A 15568-nucleotide genomic window follows, 5' to 3' on the forward strand; every position below is an offset into this window, starting at 1 on the left:
GTCTAAGCCCTGCATGAATATACTCTGGGATGTCGAACTTGGTTAGGAATGACCAGGGAAGAGCCCTGATAGTCCAACAGCAGTGCCAGCATCGTGCAAAACTGCGCTTGAAAAGCTGCATGTAGGTTGCTTAGCTGTGCGATGCCAGAGATGCTGGAAATGGCAGCAGGGAGAGGAGGACTATCTGGGGACTGAAGAGGGGTCTAAGACATTGCAAATGTTGCTGAAAGTGTGAAGAGGCATTCTATCCAAACTGTCACCAGAAGATTTTGGATAGTTCTTTATGCAGCCTATAATTAGTTAAAGGGATTCACTGCCTAAAGCAGCTGCTTGCACAGATAGCTTTTTTTAGGGTTAGACAAATTCACAGAGAGAGAAGTCTGACAGTTCTTCTTAGCTCCAGTAGTTAAGAATGGGACCACCCAGTATGGGGGCTCCATGTAGCTTTGCCTACAAGATGCACGGAACAAGCTGTTTGCTGTCCCTTGTGCATTTCTCAAAGGCATCTGGCTGGCCCCAGTTGGAAGTAGAATAAATATGCCATAAATATGACCATGGTGGTGCATTCCATCAGCAGATCGAGCCAACTGCCTGTTGTAGCCAAGCCTTCCAGGTGGGCTTCTTTGGCTGGAACTGCAGCCAAATGGAATAATTTGGGACAAATACATGTTCACTTTTTATTGCATGTAAGTTAACAGCTTGTCCAAATACATGTAGCTGCTCGCTATGAAAAGCAGCACGATTTCAAGTCATGGACGTGCACATGGTGGGCGTGTCATGAGCGGAGCCGGGGGTCAGACTAGACGGCCCAGGAGGCCCATTCTGACTCGCCCTGTTTCTATGTTTCAAGTGAAGCTCTAGGCAGAATGTGATGAGAGCAGCAGCTTAGTGGAAAAATCGGCTGTTTGGCCTAGCACTTTCCAGCAGGGCAGATGACAGCAAAGCCCCAGAAGAAGGAGGGGTCGAAATAGATCTTGGCAGGGTTGGCCGAATGTAGTGATGCATTTTTAACTGCCGAGCAGGTGGGAGCTACATATTTGCCAGGGAGTATAACAAGTCCCCGTGTATAACCTTGCCCAGTGTGGTCAGAACTTTTGTGCGTGGCCTCCAGCTGACGGTTGCCCTCTCTGTCCACCTCTTCCAGTTGATGTCCGCCTGCCGTTTCAAGCTGAGATGTTCATACAGAATGTCATCCTGGTATTCTTCTGCGTGGGGGTGATCTCTGGCGTCTTCCCGTGGTTCCTAATGGCAGTGGGGCCTCTTGTCATTCTTTTTACCATCCTGCACGTTGTATCCAGGTAAACACTGTTCATTGTTCCAGGACTCCATAATTAGGCTTCCCAGGCAGATGAGGGGAATAGCCTGCGATCCCAGGTCTCTCACTCCCAGTTGCTGCTTCCTTGTCTGCAGAGTCTTCATTCGGGAGCTGAAGCGCCTGGACAACATCACGCAGTCTCCGTTCCTTTCTCACATCACGTCGAGCATACAAGGCCTCTCCACGATCCATGCCTACAATAAAGGCAAAGAGTTCCTGCATAGGTCAGTGCCCCGTTTCTCTTTCCAAGCAACTGCCTTTGCACCTTGCTGGACTTTAGCTTCTGGCAGCTAAAACGTGGCAGGAGCCACACTATATGATCAAATTCTGGAAGGGGCTGGATTTCCTGTCTCTCTTCTCCAGGTATCAAGAACTGCTGGACGACAATCAGGCGCCGTTCTACCTGTTCAGCTGCGCCATGCGGTGGCTGGCGGTCAGGCTGGACATTGTCAGCATCGCGCTCATCGCCACCACCGGCCTCATGATTGTCTTGATGCACGGCCAGATCTCCCCGGCGTACGCGGGCCTGGCCATTTCCTATGCTGTTCAGGTGAGGCCTGGCTGTGTTGCTCAGAACACATTTGAATTTTGGAACCTGTCTTACAAGTCGGAACGGTGTGGTGCTTCTTCATGGGTTCTGCATCACACACACGGGCTCTGCGTGTGCACGGAACCTTGACTGGGAATCTTCTGCCCAGGAGGAGTATTCCCAGTGGGAACGCTGCCCCACTGTCCCGTTCCGTGTGCCCCTACTGGGTTCCTGGCCGTTCCCTCAGTTCTCTCTCCATCACTGTTGCGGGCGCCCTCGGAGGAAGCCTTTCCACCTTGTTCACTTCTTCATGATGGAAAACTAGAACTTGCTAAGGTTTCCTTTACTTGTCTGTCTGTGCATCCGTCTGTGTGCCTTTCTAGTGATTTTATTGTTTTTCGTGTTTACTGCTCATGATCTTGGTCCTCACCTGAGATCATCCAGCCTTTGGCCTTCATTTGGCAAGTGCACCGTTCGGCAGTAAATGCCCTCCAGTGAACAAGTGTTTGCTCTGTTCCCGTAGTTTAAGAGACGGGCACAACCAGTCAGTGCCCTCTAACTTCACCTCGGCCCTCATGAAGCAGGCAGAGCATAATGATCCACCAGCCCTTCAGCCCCTCTTTGGCCTTCAGTGCCATCCAGCCTGCACTGGGTTGTCAGAGACACTCAAGTGCAAATCTGTCAGTGGCTCCGGGACTGAAACTTCCATCAGAAGTGCGGCAAAGTCCCATCAGCCACCCCTGTGGCTACTCATCCTGATCTGCCCACATCCAGCCAGTAGCTGAGCGATGCTGCGGCCAAATAGCTGACCACAGAGCAAGAGCCCGTAAGTCACAGCAGAGCTGGAGGAGGAGAAAAAGTCTTTGCTCCAGTCTTCTGCAGCCCTGCCTTCCCCCCTGGGGGCGTCGGTGGCAGAGAAGACCTGCGCCTCTGCTGTTGCTTGGTAGCGCCAGTGGCAGGGCATCTCGGAGCAATGCAGGTGCGTGGAGGCAGCGGTGCAGGTGAGGCCGCTCGGGCCTCCCATCCCGAATTCTGCGAATGTGGCAGAACTGAAGGAAGATCCTGGCAGACGAGTCCTCGTCTGTAGAGAAAAGTGGCATTGCATTTGTTCCTCTGCTGTGTTGGGGTGGAGCACGGATAGCCAGCCACCCGGCGGCATCCTCTCAATATCAGCTTTCCTATGGGAGAAGACAAGAACGACTTTGACCATCGAACCAGGACTTGGCTCCAGTCTTTCAGGAGGAGCTGATGCGCCTCTCTGGCCAGAAGGCAAAAATGCCAGGCCCATGGCTGGTGCGATGCAGTCTTCATGCTATGATTGGCTTAGTAGCCCTGCTTAAGGCGTCGCTTAAAGTTGTAGACCTATCACAAGCATCCACTCCAGACTCCAGAACCCGCCGTTCCATGGGATCGGTTGGTTTAGTGCCACCTCAAGTGAGGCCGTGCACGTGGCCGAAAGGCTGCCGGGTGGCTGCCTGCTCACTTGGACCAGTCACTAGAGGTCGGGCATCCCGGCTGGAGCTGCCGGTTGCCTTGGATCTCTGGAGCCAAGGATGTGGGCCTCACCTCTGAAGGGCCTGCTGGCGACTTCCCCATACGTGTGGTGCATTTCTGCCATAGCAGGGAGTGTGGGCAGAAATACGCCACTGCAAAGAAAAGGAAACATCAGTTTGGAAGGGAAACCTTGGGGAGTCCCTAGGCAATATGCCATTGCTGCGAAGGGAAGTCAGAAGCCAACAGTTACAGCCTGTTTAGCTGGTGAATTACATTGGGTGCCCTTGATTTTGTGCTTAAGCTCACGGCGTTTCGCTCTGCAGATGAACTTGGATCCATTAATGGGGCCTTATGAGCCACAGGAATGCTGATGCTTGAATTTTCGCATCTCCTGCATGCCTTGCAGCTTGGTACCATTTCATCGCCTAAAAAAGGTGGTTGTTGGGCTGATTTCGGAAGAGCCCTCCTTTAACATGTTTACCAGGTGGGCGGCATATTGGACAGCAGCAGGGCAGGGTGTGAATCTTGAAAACGAGTGCACCACCTGCATCTCGCAACAGTGGACGAACTGCCGTTTGTTTCATCCTCAGCTGACAGGGTTGTTCCAGTTCACCGTCAGGCTGGCCTCAGAGACCGAAGCCCGCTTCACCTCTGTGGAAAGGATCAACCACTACATCAAGGTACTTGTGCGTTACTTTTACTCTTCTCAGGTGACCTGTCTCTTCTGAAGAAGCACCTCCGGTTTTTAAGGGCACAATCCTACGAAATGTTAGGAAAAGGCCTACGATTCTTTGGCACCTGCTATCGAAACTTCTGCAGGATTGCACCCTTAATTGTGTCGCAGTAGTGACCTAATCTGACCTTGCGAAGCATGCCTGAAATTAAGCATCATCATGTACATCCGGAGGAGGACAATTTGCATGAAATATCATTATTTTGGCCGCGTCAACACAAGGCCAGTCACGTTAGCAATTGGACGTCAGAAATTATACCTGCGGGGAGCGGTGTGTGTGTCTGTCCGCACACGTCCATGTGCGCTCTTTAAGAAGAACCCCGGAGGGCTCTTCCTGGTTGTGGAGAGGAGAGCCTTTTCCGCTGATTCCCGATTCATCCCATCCTCTTTTGGCGACTCCTTGAGCGGAGGGCTGGACATGGGCACTTTTGTCGGTTAGCATTTAGCAGCATGGCCCAGGGAAAGGCATCGCCAAAGGTCCTCTCTGTTCTCTCAACATACGGATGAGTTTGAGCGACCCCGGAGCCCCATGAGGAAAGTGGAGCCCAGCTCGGGCTAGGGCCTTCGCCTCATGACCAGGAAGAGCCCTTTCTGCATCGTGGGGGACAATTCTGCAATCAAGGGATATGCAGAAGCAGAGCTCTTTCTCCCCAGGCAGCAGCCGTAGCAATCACTCGTCTGCTGAGAAGAAGGCATCAGCCCTGCAAGGCCTGGCAGGGCCTATGGGAGAGCGCTGGGCATCCAGGGACTCTGCAGGCCCTGGCTGAGGTGCCACTAAGGCCCCCATCGCTGACGGCGCTTGCATGTCTTTTGGGACTGGAAGGCTGACCCTCTCCGGCCCTTCCACCCCATTCTCCACGTGGATCTAGAAGCCCCTTTCCCCGAAGGATGGGCCTGGCGTGGAATGAGCTGGCAGTCTCCTTCCTGTGCCCCTTTTCCCATGGAGGGGGCACAAGAAGGAGAGCCCAAACTCCTGGGGTCTGTAGATGCAGGTGGATTCAGCCTGGGGCAAACATGCTTCACAACCCATCGAGCTAATCCAGTATTAGTCTTCTGAGTCTTCTGAAAGGGCAGTTGCCCAGAGAGTAGCTGGAGCAGGACCAAAGTACAAGAGGGCTCCAGAAGCCTGCGCAACGCTTGCCCCCGGACGGCATGCGTAGTTCCACAGGGTGCCGTCTCCCTGTGGCTAAAGACCTGGGGGAAGGAGTGGCTTTCGGAACTTGGAAAGGGATGGTGGGGTGGATAAATGCTGCGTTAGTCAGCAGAGTCTCTCTCAGGCACGGCAGAGACTCGATGGTGCCAGGGACTGGGAACCTGCTGCTTTCTTCCAGAGGAAAGCAGGCAGAGTGATCCAAACTAGCACGCCCCTATTTGAGAACGATTGCTCTGCTGCAGGGATGGGGAACATGGTTCTTCCAGGTGCTGGAGGACCACACCTTCCATCTTCTCCCACCATTGGCCAGGCTGGCTGGTGTGACCAGACATACAAATGCCGAGGTCCTGCTGGATCCGTCTTTGCCGCACGCGCAGGTCTCTGCTCAGCAGGATTCCCTTTAGAGGAAAATTAGCAGGATCTCTGTTGAGCTCAAGGATCCAGAGCTGAGGCCTGACTCTTCCTTCTCTCTTCTCCTTCCCCCCCCCACAAAAAAAACCTCCCCAAGTCCCTTTCTCTGGAAGCTCCAGCTCGGATTAAGAACAAAGCGCCCCCTCCAGACTGGCCCCAGGAAGGAGAAGTCATCTTCGAAAATGCGGAAATGCGGTATCGGGAGAACCTGCCCCTGGTCCTCAAGAAGGTCTGCTTCACCATCAAGCCCAAAGAAAAGATTGGCATTGTGGGCAGGACGGGGTCAGGTGAGGACACGCGTGACGGGCCCAGCCGTTCGGGAAGGGAGCAGCCTGGCCGTGTTTGTGGGCGCACCCTCCGCATCGACCGAAGCCGCCCAGGGTCCCTGGGAGGGAGGGAGGGAGGGAGGGAGGGAGGCCGCGCTTCGGCCGTGAGGGCCACTCCGCCGTAGCACCTGTCCCCGCTTCGTGCCGGAACGGCCCGCAGACACGGCAGCCGTGAATTCACGTGCTCTGTGGTGGGTGCCAGCCCAGCCGACGCACCTGCCCTCCTTGTTACTGCCAATAATGCGGTTCCTGCAGAAAACATGCTTGTTGCGATACTCTTGGCTTCACACGGCGGCCTCTGCGAGCCGCAAAACCTGCCTTGGGTCTAGACTTGGGCTCTTGCCTTGGGAATGAGGGTCTGCCCTGGCACTTCCTTTTAGCAAAAAGGCCAGGCGGAATGGGGCCCCTGTTCTTTGAGCGGAGTCCTGGGTCCGCGGGGTCTAGCGCCACTTTCCTGGACTCGGTTTTATAGCTGTGCCAGCTTCTTTCAGTGGCCCCCATCATTCCACTGAGCGCCTTCCCTCCCAGAACGGCGTTCCTTAGCTGCCATAGAACTGGCTGTGCTTGTGTTCGTCTCCTCTCCATCCGCATCTCCTGCTTGTATCATGTCCCCTGTATAATGAAGAACCACTTGGCTAAAGTTTCTGAACTAGTGTGTGGTGGTGGAAAACCTAGAACTAAACCTTGCAAATGCATTTAAAGATACTTTGTCGACATGCCGGCCAGCAGTGGGGTGAAATTGTTCACTGTATGCCCGGCCTGGATCAACCCTGCATGCTTCTCAGAACACCAGCTATCCCTTGTTCTCGTTGCCTGTTTCAGGGAAGTCTTCTCTAGGAATGGCTCTCTTCCGCTTGGTCGAGCTCTCCGGAGGCTGCATTAAAATCGACGGCGTGAAAATCAATGACATTGGCTTAGCAGATCTGCGGAGCAAGCTTTCCATAATTCCCCAGGAACCTGTACTGTTCAGTGGTACTGTGAGGTTAGTATAACCCTTTGCCAAAGCTGTGGGAAGGGGCGGGCTCCTTCTCCAACACCCTTTCCAGAGGCATTGAGTCAGCCACGGGTAAGTGACATTTGGTTGCGCTAAGACGTGTCATGTTGAGTTAAGAATGCAGTTTGCTACACCCTTTCTGCCTACTTATTCATGCCATCTTGCATTTTACGTAAGGCAAAAAGTAACAGAATTAAGGACTAGAAAGTTGCTTAAGCATTTGTATGTTCTATGGTCAAGGGTGGCCACTGCGGTTCCCCAAACACGAGAGCAGAGGTGAGGCAGGTGGGGCCCGCCAGATGTTGCCTGCAGCGCTCAGCAGCTGGTGGTGAGGGATGGTTGGACCTGTAGTCGTACAGCGTCAGCCAGATGTTTCCACCTCTCTACATGAGGGGCTTATTTTGGGGGCTGGCTTTGTTTTTCATTAACTCTCTTGAAGTAAGATGATTTGATTTTACCGGTTTCTGAAGCTGGTAGTGCAGATTGCAGAGTCACCAAATCTTGTTTGCTTAGCTTGGTTTGGTTCCTTTGCTTAGCTTGCTTAGAATACCTTTCCTTTAAATAGCTTATTTTAAAATCATATGTTACACTGCAGGACTGCCCAGTGACCAGGTTTTCTGGGCACTGTACAGATAAATTAAGAGTAAGATATGCAGTCCCTGTAAAATTTTTGGTTTTGATCATTTGATTTGTTGTTCTATCGATTGTTGATGGTTTGCTTTTAATCAAGTAAGCCATCCAGAGACACGATAGTGAAGGGCAGCATACAAATGCTTTAAATAAATAAATAAAATGCATGTTTTAAAAAATGTTTTAAATAAATAAATAAAAATAAATAATAAAATAGCATAACTTCAGAATATCATTTGTTCCTGGCTGCCTTGAGTGAAATTTTGGCTTTCGCGGTATAACATTCCTGGGGGCACTTACCTGTCTGTAATTTGATAGACAATTTCTCTTTCACTTTTCTCTCTTTTAGATCTAATTTGGATCCTTTCACACAGTACAGTGAAGAGCAAATTTGGGATGCTTTGGAAAGGACTCACATGAAGGACTGTGTAAGTCTGGGAACGGGTTGAGAGCAAGGGGAGATCACTGGAAGAAAGGAGCAATTCTCCCTCATCTCCTCCTGCTCCCTTTTCTTTTTCAATAATCCAGTGGGAACGTTATGTGAAACTGTCTGGCTTGAAGTTAAGCCCATTTCTTAGGCGGCAGGATTAACGAGGCTCACAGAGACGGCTGGGTGAGGCTGACGCAGGGCTCACAATAATAGATCTGGATTAAAGCTGCTAAGATGCACACGGATTATAAATTGCTCTGTGATTACTGCAAATCTTTATGCCTCAGGGGAATTAGGATGTCAGATACGGTAATAATTTTAAGATACTATCACCCTGTTAGAAAATGGCCTTATATTGTATGCCACTCTTTGCACCCCTGGAAAAGAAGGACCCAGGCATTTATAAATACAGAGCCACGGCAGATGAATTCATGGCCGCACTCTTGCTTTGGGTAGAGCTGGAACAACTGGGGCACCTTTTTGTCCCGAGGGCCGGATTCCACTTTGGAGATGCTCTGGAGGGCGGCATCCCACTTGGGATGTGATGAAAAACTCCTCCTTCCCGCTTGCATTGCTACGACTTTCTAGTAGGAGGCATGTCTACTCGGAAGCAAGCAGGAAAGACACGCTCAATAGCGTGTCTCCTAGGATGAGCATCATGTCTACTTAAAAGTAAGGAAGGCAAACCTCTGTGTAATAACTCAGAAGCCAGCAGGCCTGAATCACTGCACAGCAGCACAATGCGAGGGAAAGGCTCTTAGGTTGATCGCCTGCTGATTGCAAAGGAGTTTTCCCTTTGTGGCATTGGAGGCGGGGCCAGGAAGAGCTGCCGGTCCGGATGGAGAACCCGCCTTCGCCCCACAGAGATTCCCTGTCTGAGGGGTGGATTCTTCCTGGTGTTGCCACGCTGAGTGTGTGTCCCGTATTGTAGGTTTTGGAAACGTGGTGGCGGAAAATGCCCAGTTCTGTATCGGATGGACCCCTGCTGTGCTGCTCTCATTGGCTGAGGCTTATTTGGGCAGCTGTGAAGCACCGGACGCTCCCCTCATGCCTGCGACCCCCCGCAAACACGGCAGTGATGCAGCCACTGCAGGCGTAGAAGATTAATCCGTCTCCTTTCTCCTGCTTGCTTCTAGGTCTCTCAGCTGCCCATGAAACTTGAATCCGAAGTGATGGAAAATGGGGAGAACTTCTCTGTGGGGGAGAGGCAGTTGCTCTGTATAGCTCGAGCTTTGCTCCGCCGTTGCAAGGTGAGCGGAGGCAAGCGGAAGAGGCTCCCGTGTATGTTGCCCATTGCTGCTTTTCGAAGAGCAGCCCGTCCTGAAGCCGGAGTTCAAGGAGCAGCGGCCATCCCTTCTTTTGTTGGAGGTTGTCTTGGTTCAGAGGCCATGTGCCGGCCTCAGCTTCTGGGCAGACTGGAAGCCAGTTTCTTCTCGTTTTCTCAGTACTGATTTACCCAGTCACCTTTTAACCTGGGAATTGCTGCATTTCGAGCAACGGGATATACAGCCCCTGCTCTTTTCCTATGGCACAGGGCAGGTGTGCATCCCCTGCTGGCCAGATTTGGTAGTAGAAAAAAAGGCCCTTTATTCCAAAAACCAAAGCAGGTTTGATGCTTTTAACATTGCAGAGTGCCGGATGGCTTAGACCGCAAAGCCGCATTCAACCAGTTCAGTGCTCTGCATTAAAGCTACATCATCATCATCATCATCATCATCATCATCATCATCATTATTATTATTACATTTCTATGCCGCCCCTTGCCGAAGCCTCGGGGCGGCTTACAACACAATAAAATACATTGAAATACAATAGCACATAAATAGCACATTTAGAGTGGCTTCCGTCCGGATCTGAGAGAGCAGGGAATTACGGCTTGCCACGTACGGCGTGGGGAGGGCTCTAGGGTAATGCAAGGCCGTCTTGAGGCTTAAGTGCCACAGGACTGGCTGGGCAGGACTCATTTTGAGGACTGCTGAAAAAACCAAAGTGAATGTCTTCGTGAGCATATTCGGCTGTTCAGAGAAATGGAAAAAGAGAGCTTTGCTTCTTGGTGGGTTGCACCCACACTGAAATTCACCGAGGACCCTGGCCATCCTAGACTGCCTCCAGGATGCTAATCACAAAGTGAAAACAGTTAATCACTGCAGCCCGGATTTGGATGCAGACCGCAGCGCTCGCCTGTCCCAAGAGACCGCTCCTGGTGCAGGCAGCTCTGGGGGACTATCAGCTGACGAAACCATTAACAGAAGCCTCCGAGGACTCCCTTGTACGTCATTTGGTAGCCAGAATAGTTGGAAAAGCTTCTCCTTAAAACCTGCCAGAAATAACAAGCACAGAGAGAGGCCCAGGAGGGAAACCTTCAGCTTTCCTTAGCGTGATTGTCTTCCCCAGGGAGTCTTCACACTGCAGAAGGACAGTTTTCGTCTCATCCTGTCTGCTTCTAGCGCTAGAGTTAAGGTTCATCCAAAGAAATTGCCTGGTTCATGGAATGAATTACCACTGTCCTTCAGACTGATGGGTTCTCGAGTGAATTTGGGCTGGTTGGTTAACTATTTCGAGAGTCATGCGCCAAATGAGAAATGCCCTGAGGGTTCCCTCTTTTGCCGCTCTTCCCTGAGTGGAGGCAACAGTGCTTTGAGATTGGAGCGGTTTCCTCTTTGACTGGCCAGTTTGGGCTACCCCATGAGTCGGTGGTTGACCACAGCGTTGTCCTGTGATATAGGAAGTCATTTGTATTTATCTGCCATTACTGAGAAGGACTTTAAATTTTGTTACAGAGGAAAGGTGGCCAGACGTCAGGGTTGATGGGTCCACTTTGTTTTTTACTAGAACCCCACGATCCATCAGTCGGAACCTTGTGCAAACTGGTGGCTCAGTGGCCTTTGTACACCTGCATTAAGCACCAGGGTGCCTCTGAATGCATACTGAGCCCAAGAATTTGTTTTTATTGCCAGAATGGGGCTTACTGTACCGTCACACACAGAATCACTCCTGGTTTCTCCTTGCAAACACTGGAAATTCTGCTGAAGTCCTTCCCAGTCTTTGCGCACTGTTTTTGTGTTCCGTATGAAAGCTGAGATCTCAGGACGGTGCTGATGCTGTGGCATTTTTGCATGGCACTGCGGATTGCACAGAGTTCCCTCTGATTACGGTCCTCCCTGCCAGATTTTCTCGTGTTAGGTAGCAATCTCAAATCTGGATGTTGTTACAGAACCTAATGTAATTGATGCTTAAGTCTCAGGCCCCTGTGGCTTATGGTGGGCATGTCGTGCGCGGAGCCGGCTGGAGCCGGGGGTCAGACTAGATGGCCCAGGAGGCTCCTTCTGACTCGCTCTGTTTCTGTGTTTTGTGAGCACTGAAATTGTCCCATAAGCAGAGCACAGGGACCAGCCGTCGGCAGTGAGGGCAAGTTTTAAGGGTTCCAGGCCTACATCATCTAACTCATGTTGCCTTAAAGTCGCCAGCACCCCGGGAGCATAGAGAGAAGCGTGTGCTTTCAGTGTTTTAACCAAGTCCATGTTGCACTCTCCAGATATTGATCCTGGATGAAGCAACTGCTGCCATGGACACAGAGACTGACCTGCTGATCCAAGAGACGATCAGAGAAGCATTTGCAGACTGCACGATGCTGACGATCGCCCACCGCTTGCACACCGTTCTGGGCTCTGATCGGATTATGGTGCTGACGCAGGGGCAGGTGAGCGATAAATGGGTGCCGTTCCTTTGTGATGCTCACGGGCCAGGTGTCCTGTTCGCCTGTGGCTGAGGGCTGGCTGAGTCAGGAAGCAGGACATCCCTGGGGACACGGTCGGTTGGGGAGGACCAGCAAGGACCAGGGTGACAGCGAGCAGGGTCCAGGCAGGGAGGGTGGCCAGTGCGCAGTCCCAGCAGGTATTGCCGCGAGAGTCGGTCTAAGGGGGAGGTAGGCAAGGCCCCACGGGCAGCCGGGTTCAGGCGGGGAGGCCCGTCACAGGTCCGTCCAGGGGTTTTCGTGGGAGGTTCGGTCCCATGGAGAGCTGGAGCAACAAGGCAGGCTTTTGTCCTACAACCCTTCCATCACCGCCCTGCAGCAGATAAGCAGGCTGCCAGAACAGACCCGTTCGAGATGAGCTCCTGCTCCGTCTCCACATCCGCTGCTTCCATACTGCTCAAGGGCTCTGGTCTGCCTGGAGAGTCTCCTCTTTCCAGAGGGCTTGGAGGAGGGGGTGGGTCTCTCCCTTTCTGGCCTTCAGGCAGACTCCCCGCTGCTCCTGGGGAAACAAGTCCTGGTGCGGGTCTGCGCCCCTCCAGGCACTGCGACTGCAGCAAATCCTGCGATGCGACAACTTCCAGGGGCATGGGTCTTCCTCTGAGGAGGAGACATCCAGCAGGGACGTTGCAAACGTTGTTTTCAGACTGTGTTGCAATGGGCCCCGCCAGAAGCTGCAACCATTCTGCAGTCCTCGTGTGATGAACACGACAGATTCCCAGACAGAAGTGGTCTTTAGGAGGAGACAGAACCTGCAAGTTGAAAAACAGTCATGAAGCAGCTGTCTCAAAAAGCACCAATGAATGCTTTTAGGAGAATCTGAACATATTCGCGGCAAGGCTGCTTTTAACTTCGGAAAAGCAAGCAAGCAGGCAAGGGGCTTGGTCTAGGAGATGGTTTTCCTTGCTTTCAGCTTTGATTCTATGGGCAAACCTGGTTGATTGCCAGAGGGTGATCAGAGGGCTGGTCCACAAGGCATGCCAAGTACCTGCGGCTGTTATGTTGAATGCGCAGGTGATCAGGGTTGTGGGTTAAACATGACTTGCCTATAACCATCCTACTAATCAACAGCTACACAAGGGTTGTGGAACACCTGAATGACTCAAGGCCTCTGTGTTCACACATGGCACAAGCCCTGGTTGCCCGTTTTGGATTTCATCTTCCAAAGAGCGACCACACCTGTGTGCGCAGACCGGGTCAAGGAGGAAAGATACGGCAGTGCTTGTTCCATGGATCACTAACTGGCTTCACTTTATTTCTCTCCAGGTAGTGGAATTCGATACTCCGTCTGCTCTTCTGTCCAATGAGAACTCCCGTTTTTTTGCCATGTTTGCAGCTGCAGAAAATAAGGTTGCTGTTAAGGGCTAAACTTCAGGGCAGTGTCACTTTGACCCAGAGGGCGAAGCTCTCTGTCTGTGGCAGGTACCTCTTCCTCCGTCTCCGCATTCTTCAAGCAGATCATTGCCTTTTGCATCTTTTTCTGTAGCATCGTGTGTCAAGATTGAGCTCTTCTTTTAAAAGTACTGTAAGGAGGATTCTTTATGATTTTTATTATGGTATTTATTCCATATTCTTCTTACTAATTTTTGCTATAAAATGCACTCTACAAAGTGGCTCAGGGAGCCATGATGATAAATGTATCAAGAGGCCTATTTTGAAGCTTTATACATGTAGCTATATCTATACAGAATTCTGTACATAGCCTATATTTACAGTGGAAATGTACGCTGTTTATTTTATATTAAAATGAGCGCTGCGTTAATACCAGTGCATATTCTTTTCTATCATTTTTGTACAGTTTTATGGTACTGGGAAACCGGCTTTTGCCAGGCTGCATCGGGGCCCCGTTTTGTCTCTCGCAGCCGGTTTTCTCTTGGTGCTGGATTTTCCGAGGTCTCTGGATAGAAGTGACGCTTCGCAGTCGTTCTCTGTTCTCGCTGCCCCGCAGAAAGTGAGCTCTCGTGATGCGCCTCCGTCGTATCACAACCATAGAGCGCTTTGGCACATAGTTAAGGCACACGGAAGCAGCCGTTTCCCAGGCTTCTGTCCCCCGGCGGGGTCTAGGTTTCCCCCTCCCTTTTTGTGATTTTATAAATAAACTCTGTCATAGCAGTAGGGGGAAGAACCAAACATTGCCTCAGGTACCTTAACACCCCATTGATACTCATTCCAGTGCAATAAAAGGAATGTGATTACATTCTCTATTAGTAGAGTTCTGCTTATATTTTATAGAGAGGAAGTGCAGACCCCTCTGCTTTGCTGAGCAAACCTTCCTGCCCAGAAGAAACAAGATTCTTAATAAACTGCAGCAGTGGGTTTTCTAGACTGGCGCTGCCTGCACAATCTCTCAGCGTGGCCTCCGCTGCATCATTACTTCGGCATTTCCGGCAATTAATCCTTCGCCCTGCTCAATATGTGTGCATATTTGTCTCTAAAACAGTTGTGGTTCCCTTCTGCAGTTTCTAGCAGGCTCCTGCTGATCAGGGTTTGACACTGGTGTAGGAAATTTTATTTTCTTACTGTAAAGAGACCTACCTCAGGTTGCTGGGTCCTGTGTGGCACATGGGCATGGTGCCTGTATGCTGTCCCTCTTGTATGCCCAGTAGCCCAGTAGCCCAGGTGGGCATGGTCAATCCTGTAATAGTGCATAATTTTTACTTGGTCAGCATTGCATGGTTGGGGGGTTTTCTTTCTTGCGGTTTGTTTGTCCAGTTGGACACTTTATAGCCTTAGCATGTTTGGAAATGGTCTGGTCAAGACGAACATCCAAGAAAGTGAATAAAAACTATTTTGGGTTTTGTAAACTCTTGAGTGTATTCTGTTCTTTGAACATGGTTGATGTCTTCCCCATGGTACGGACATGCCGTGATACGGAGGTATCGACGGGATGCCCTGATCCCAGCTTCATGAAGAAATGCGTATTAAGCTAATGTGTCCCTTTAAAAGCACCGAGTCGTACCCAGGCGCAGTGCAGCCAAAGTTCCAGAAGCCACGTTCCCTCTGCATCACACCAGAGACAGTGTGGCACAGTGGTTAGAGTGCTGTGCTCGGACCTGGGCGCGGGTCACCACAAAGCTCACGGAGGGACCTTGCATCAGACAGCATGTCTCAGGCGATCCGTCTCAGAGGGCCGTTACGAATGTGAGGAGGCGGAGGGGGAGAGGAGAGAATTAAGAATTGAGCACCTTAGGAAAGATGAGCTACAGATGCTGTTGCGAACGCCGTCAGGCCTGTGCTGGGTGGACTCCTGCATGCTGCAACGGGAGGAAGGAAGTTGCTCCTCTGCTTCTGCAGAAATCGTCGTCTGAAGAAATTGGACCAGGAAGGAGGGTAGCTAGCTCCTAGATTTGGTGTTGTGTTCATGCCAGCAGCCTTACCTGCTTAACAGTGCAGCTGGGAGAGGGAGTCATCCCAGGAGGGGGTACCAGCAGGATCCTCTACTTAGAAGCAAGTCCCATTGCCTTCAGTAAGTGGCACAGGATGACCTGTGACCTCTTGCCTCTATTCCCTGCCTCCTCCCTGCCTTCCCTATATTTGTTTTATATTGCATGCCCCGTAGGGGTAGGGATGTGTCAAACCCATTTTTGTAAAGATGGCACTATATAAATAATACCAGGATTTTAGTAGAATTCCTCATAATGGATTAGATGGGCAGCTTCTTGAGAAGTAAGATGAAGTGTGTAGGAGATAACACAATAACAGGTTTATGAAAACCTTGGGAAAGTTTAGTGCTTTGTTAAGTCTGTCATTCCTTGAGGAACACTGAAGTCATGGGCCTTTGATCTGTCTGAACGGGAATAGG

The 15568-nt window shown here is 51.1% G+C and overlaps 1 protein-coding gene across 8 annotated transcripts in view; it reads left to right on the forward strand.

Moving 5' to 3' along the window:
• ABCC5 (ATP binding cassette subfamily C member 5) overlaps positions 1 to 14570 on the forward strand; it is a 70721-nt gene extending 56151 nt beyond the window's left edge. For all 8 annotated transcript variants that reach the window (XM_044422315.1, XM_044422316.1, XM_044422321.1 and 5 more), the window contains 10 exons: positions 1145 to 1298; positions 1411 to 1539; positions 1679 to 1865; positions 3929 to 4018; positions 5733 to 5922; positions 6784 to 6943; positions 7935 to 8013; positions 9152 to 9265; positions 11551 to 11715; positions 13033 to 14570. In XM_044422315.1, coding sequence (XP_044278250.1) covers positions 1145 to 1298; positions 1411 to 1539; positions 1679 to 1865; positions 3929 to 4018; positions 5733 to 5922; positions 6784 to 6943; positions 7935 to 8013; positions 9152 to 9265; positions 11551 to 11715; positions 13033 to 13134 — 1370 coding nt within the window. In that variant the 3' untranslated portion in view covers positions 13135 to 14570. The remainder of the gene's footprint in view (positions 1 to 1144; positions 1299 to 1410; positions 1540 to 1678; positions 1866 to 3928; positions 4019 to 5732; positions 5923 to 6783; positions 6944 to 7934; positions 8014 to 9151; positions 9266 to 11550; positions 11716 to 13032) is intronic.
• Positions 14571 to 15568: the final 998 nt, after the last annotated feature.

This window comes from Varanus komodoensis, unplaced genomic scaffold, assembly GCF_004798865.1.
Source record: "Varanus komodoensis strain SLA01 unplaced genomic scaffold, ASM479886v1 scaffold125, whole genome shotgun sequence".
Lineage (NCBI taxonomy): Eukaryota > Metazoa > Chordata > Lepidosauria > Squamata > Varanidae > Varanus > Varanus komodoensis.